This window comes from Phasianus colchicus, chromosome 40 (genome assembly GCF_987193195.1).
Source record: "Phasianus colchicus chromosome 40, bPhaCol1.hap1.1, whole genome shotgun sequence".
Classification (NCBI taxonomy): Eukaryota; Metazoa; Chordata; class Aves; order Galliformes; family Phasianidae; genus Phasianus; species Phasianus colchicus.
In genome coordinates, this window is record NC_143475.1 from 1,763,884 (window position 1) to 1,769,883 (window position 6,000).

A 6,000-nucleotide genomic window follows, 5' to 3' on the forward strand; every position below is an offset into this window, starting at 1 on the left:
GGGGTGGGATTATGGGGGTTACGGAGGTGTTCAGGGGCAGGGGGGTGGGATTATGGGAGTTATGGGGGTGTTTAGGGGTGGGGGGTGGGATTATGGGAGTTATGGGGTGCTGTAGGGGGTGGGGGGTGGGATTATGGGGGGTGTTTATAGGTGTGCTTAGGTGGTGGGGGTGGGATTATGGGGATATTGGGGCACAGGGATGTGGTGTGCGGGATTATAGAGGCGTGGGGAGGTGGGATTAGGTGGGATTATGGGCATATTGGGGCACAGGGATGTGTGGGATTATAGCAATGTGGGGAGGTGGGATTAGGTGGGATTATGGGGGTTATGAGGGTGTTCAGGGGGTGGGGAGTGGGATTATGGGGGTGTTTAGAGGGTGGGGAGTGGGATTATGGGGATTATGGGGGTGTTTAGAGGGTGGGGAATGGGATTATGGGGGTATTTAGAGGGTGGTGATGGGATTAAGGGGGTGTTTATAGGGTTGCTTAGGTGGTGGGGGTGGGATTATGGGGATATTGGGGCACAGGGATGTGGTGCAGGATTATAGCAATGTGGGGAGGTGGGATTAGGTGGGATTATGGGCATATTGGGGCCAAGGATGTGGTGATGTGGGATTATAGAGGCACGGGGAGGTGGGATTAGGTGGGATTATGGGCATATTGGGGCACAGGGATGTGGTGGTGTGGGATTATAGCGGTATGGGGAGGTGGGATTAGGTGGGATTATGGCGGTTATGAGGGTGTTCAGGGGGTGGGGAGTGGGATTATGGGGGTATTTAGAGGGTGGGGAATGGGATTATGGGGATTATGGGGGTGTTTAGAGGGTGGGGAGTGGGATTATAAGGGTTATGGGGTGTTTAGGGGGTGGGAGTGGGATTATGGGGGTATTTAGAGGGTGGTGATGGGATTAAGGGGGTGTTTATAGGGGTGCTTAGGGGGTGGGGGTGGGATTATGGGGATATTGGGGCACAGGGATGTGGTGTGCGGGATTATAGAGGCGTGGGGAGGTGGGATTAGGTGGGATTATGGGGATATTGGGGCACAGGGATGTGTGGGATTATAGCAATGGGGGGAGGTGGGATTAGGTGGGATTATGGGCATATTGGGGCCATGGATGTGGTGATGTGGGATTATAGAGGCATGGGGAGGTGGGATTAGGTGGGATTATGGGCATATTGGGGCACAGGAATGTGGTGGTGTGGGATTATAGAGGCATGGGGAGGTGGGATTAGGTGGGATTATGGGGATATTGGGGCACAGGGATGGGGTGGTGTGGGATTATAGAGGCATGGGGAGGTGGGATTAGGTGGGATTATGGGGATATTGGGGCCAGGGATGTGGTGGTGTGGGATTATAGAGACATGGGGAGGTGGGATTAGGTGGGATTATGGGGATATTGGGGCACAGGGATGGGGTGGTGTGGGATTATAGAGGCGTGGGGAGGTGGGATTAGGTGGGATTATGGGCATATTGGGGCCAGGGATGTGGTGGTGTGGGATTATAGCGGTATGGGGAGGTGGGATTAGGTGGGATTATGGGCATATTGGGGCACAGGGATGTGGTGATGCGGGATTATAGAGGCATGGGGAGGTGGGATTAGGTGGGATTATGGGGATATTGGGGCACAGGGATGTGGTGGTGTGGGATTATAGAGGCATGGGGAGGTGGGATTAGGTGGGATTATGGGGATATTGGGGCACAGGGATGTGGTGATGCGGGATTATAGAGGCATGGGGAGGTGGGATTAGGTGGGATTATGGGGATATTGGGGCCAGGGATGTGGTGTGCGGGATTATAGAGGCGTGGGGAGGTGGGATTAGGTGGGATTATGGGGATATTGGGGCCAGGGATGTGGTGGTGTGGGATTATAGAGACATGGGGAGGTGGGATTAGGTGGGATTATGGGCATATTGGGGCACAGGGATGGGGTGGTGTGGGATTATAGAGGCATGGGGAGGTGGGATTAGGTGGGATTATGGGGATATTGGGGCCAGGGATGTGGTGGTGTGGGATTATAGAGACATGGGGAGGTGGGATTAGGTGGGATTATGGGGATATTGGGGCACAGGGATGGGGTGGTGTGGGATTATAGAGGCGTGGGGAGGTGGGATTAGGTGGGATTATGGGCATATTGGGGCCAGGGATGTGGTGGTGTGGGATTATAGCGGTATGGGGAGGTGGGATTAGGTGGGATTATGGGCATATTGGGGCACAGGGATGTGGTGATGCGGGATTATAGAGGCGTGGGGAGGTGGGATTAGGTGGGATTATGGGGATATTGGGGCCAGGGATGTGGTGGTGTGGGATTATAGAGACATGGGGAGGTGGGATTAGGTGGGATTATGGGGATATTGGGGCACAGGGATGTGGTGGTGTGAGATTATAGAGACATGGGGAGGTGGGATTAGGTGGGATTATGGGGATATTGGGGCACAGGGATGGGGTGGTGTGGGATTATAGAGGCGTGGGGAGGTGGGATTAGGCGGGATTATGGGCATATTGGGGCACAGGGATGTGGTGGTGTGAGATTATAGCGGTATGGGGAGGTGGGATTAGGTGGGATTATGGGGATATTGGGGCACAGGGATGTGGTGATGCGGGATTATAGAGGCATGGGGAGGTGGGATTAGGTGGGATTATGGGGATATTGGGGCCAGGGATGTGGTGTGCGGGATTATAGAGGCGTGGGGAGGTGGGATTATGGGGGGATGGGATTATGGACCATAAGGGGATGAAGGCAACGTGGGGCTGCAGGATTAGGTGGGATTATGGGATTCAGGATGGGATTATGACCCTGTCCCCCCCCCCCCAGATTACCACGGGACCCCCCCCCCAGGCCGGGAGCGCTCCAACAGCCGCTGTGACGCCACCCCCGAGTGAGTGCCGTCCCCCCGTAATCCCCTAATCCCACATCTCCTAATCCTGGGGGGGGGGACACACTGACCCCTCCCCTCGCTTCTCTGCCCCCCCATAGGACCGAGCACCTCCCATAGAGGAGCCTCCACCCGGATTATGGGGAGCTAAAACTGGATTATGGGGCTCCTGCTCTGGATTATGGGCACCTCAAGCCAGATTACGGGCACCCCAAACCAGATTAAGGGCTCACACCCCGGATTATGGGCACCCCAACCCAGATTGTGGGCCTCCATCGTGGATTATGGGCACCCCAACCCGGATTATGGGCATCTCAACCCGGTCTATGGGCTCACACCCCAGATTATGGGCTCACACCCCAGATTATGGGCTCCCCAACCTGGATTATGGCCACCTCAACCCAGATTATGGCTGCTTCAACCCAGATTGTGGGATCTTGCACCTGGATTATGCGGATACTCCTGGATTATGCATCCATCTTCTGGATAATGGGGACTCTGCCTGGATTATGGGGATTTGCACCTGGATTACGGGCACCCCAAAGCTGGATTCTGAAGAGGCCCCTGGATTATGGGGCCTCACTTTGGGTTATGGACACCACAAAGCCGGATTATGGGATCCTCCTGGATTATGAACTCCCCCCGCTTGGAGTGTGGGGCTCCAATCCCAGATTATGGGTACGCCATTCCCAGATTATGGGGTCCTCTTGGTTTATGAGACTCCAAACGCAGATTATGGGGACTCCCCATGGGATTATGGTCACCCCATCCTTGGATTTTGGCGTTCAGCCCCGGATTAGGATCTTCCTCGGTTTAAGGAACACTAATTTTGGATTATAGCACACTAATTCCAGATTACGAGACCCTGAATCCCAGATTATGGGGATCCCTTGGAGAGTGGAACCCTAATCTGAGATTACGGGCTCCTAATCTGAGACTATAGGTCTCTAATCCCACATTTTGGGACTCCCATCCCAGGTTATGGAACTGCAATCCCATATTATGGGTCTTTAACGTGGGATTAGAGGATTGCAATCCCAGATTATGGGATTTCCCCGGGTTATGGGTCTCTAATCCCGGATTCTGGGACTCCCATTTGGGATTATAGCACTGTAATCTTGGATTATAGGATCTACCCCCATATTATGGGTCTTTAATGTGGGATTAGAGGATTGCGATTCCAGATTATGGAGTTTTCTCAGATGATGGGCCTATAATATCAGATTACGGGGCTCAATCCCATGCTATGTGATCTTAATCCTGTATTACAGGCCTCTAATCCCAGATAAAGGGGTTGTAATCCCACACTACGGGTTCCCAGATTATGGACCTCTAATCCCAGATAATGGGACTGTGATCCCAGATTGTGGATCTCTAATCCCAGATTATAGGTTCTAATACTAGATTAGGGGTCACAATCCCACACAATGGGGTTGTAATCCCAAATTATGGGGCTGTAATCCCATTCTATGGGTTCTAATCCCAGATTATGGGGCTATAATCGCATGTTATGGAGTTGTAATCCCATGTTATGGGTTCTAATCTCAGATTATGAGGCTATAATCTCATATTATGGGGTTGTAATCCCAGGTTATGTGTCTGTAATCCCAGAGTATGGTTTGTAATCCCAGATTATGGGCTGTAATCCCATATTATGGAGCTGTAATCCCAGATTATGGACTGTAATCCCATATTATGGAGCTGTAATCCCAGATTATGGACTGTAATCCCGGATTATGGGATCTCCCCACAAAACCACAGCACCGTTCAGTTCCAGTTTCTTTATTTTTCACCCCAAAAATCGTTCCCCCCCCCCCCCCCAAAAAAAAGGCAAAAAACGCCAAAATGGGTGAAAACGCCATTTGTACAGAACTGCAATTTTCAAAGAAAACGTCCAAAATGAACCCAAAACGTTTGGAGCTTTTTTGGGGGCAATTTGGGATTATTTGGGGAAAATTTGGAGCCTTTTTGAGGTTATTTGGGGGCTTTTGGGGGGCAATTTGGGGAAAATTGGGGGAATTCGGGATTATTTTTGGGAAATTTTAGAGCAATTTTGGGCGGCAATTTGGGGGAAATTGGGATTATTTGGGATTATTTGGGGCCTTTTTGAGGTGATTTGGGGGAAATTTTAGGGTTTTGGATAATTTGGGGGAAATATTGGGGTCAATGTGGGGGAATTTAGGGGGATTTTGGGATTATTTGGGGGAAATTCGGGGTCTTTTTGAGGTTATTTGGGGCAATTTGGGGGCAATTTTGGATTATTTGAGGGAAATTTGATTTTGGGGGGCAATTTGGGGGAATTTGGGATTATTTGGGATTATTTGGGGCCTTTTTGAGGTTATTTGGGGGAAATTTCAGAGCAATTTTGGGGCGATTTTGGATTATTTGAGGGAAAATTGGGTTTTTTGGGGGGGAATTTGGGGTGAATTTGGGATTATTTGGGATTATTTGGGTCCTTTTTGAGGTTATTTGGGGGAAATTTGGGGGCTTTGGGGGGCTTTTTTGGGGTAATTTGGGGGAATTTAGGGGAATTTGGGATTATTTGGGGCCTTTTTGAGGTGATTTGGGGGAAATTTTGGGGCAATTTTTGGGCAATTTTGGATAATTTGGGGTAAAATTTGGGTTATATTTGGGAAAATTGGGTTTTTGGGGGTGCAATTTGGGGCGAATTTGGGATTATTTGGGGCATTTTTGAGGTGATTTGGGGGAAATTTCAGAGCAATTTTGGGGCGATTTTGGATAATTTGAGGGAAATTTGGGGCCTTTTTGAGGTTAATTGGGGGAAATTTGGGGGCTTTTGGGGGCAATTTGGGGAAATCTGGGATTATTTGGGATTATTTGGGGCCTTTTTGAGGTGATTTGGGGGAAATTTTAGGGCAATTTTGGATAATTTGGGGTAAAATTTGGAGTTATATTTGGGAAAATTGGGTTTTTTGGGGGTGCAATTTGGGGCGAATTTGGGATTATTTGGGGCATTTTTTAGGTTAATTGGGGGAAATCTTAGGGCAATTTGGGGGCAATTTTGGAGTATTTGGGGGAAATTCGGGGTCAATTTGGGGGGATTTTGGATAATTTGGGGGAAATTTGGGATTATTTGGGTGGAATTTTGGATTATTTGGGGGCAATTT

General features: G+C 50.0%; 1 protein-coding gene across 2 annotated transcripts in view; it reads left to right on the plus strand.

Moving 5' to 3' along the window:
• The window catches only part of LOC116240190 (uncharacterized), a 29,572-nt gene extending 24,877 nt beyond the window's left edge, over positions 1 to 4,695 (plus strand). For both annotated transcript variants that reach the window (XM_090130350.1, XM_090130351.1), the window contains exons 8-9: positions 2,812 to 2,875; positions 2,974 to 4,695. In XM_090130350.1, the coding sequence (XP_089986476.1) occupies positions 2,812 to 2,875; positions 2,974 to 2,992 (83 nt within the window). In that variant the 3' untranslated portion in view covers positions 2,993 to 4,695. The remainder of the gene's footprint in view (positions 1 to 2,811; positions 2,876 to 2,973) is intronic.
• The last annotated feature ends 1,305 nt before the right edge of the window (positions 4,696 to 6,000 follow it).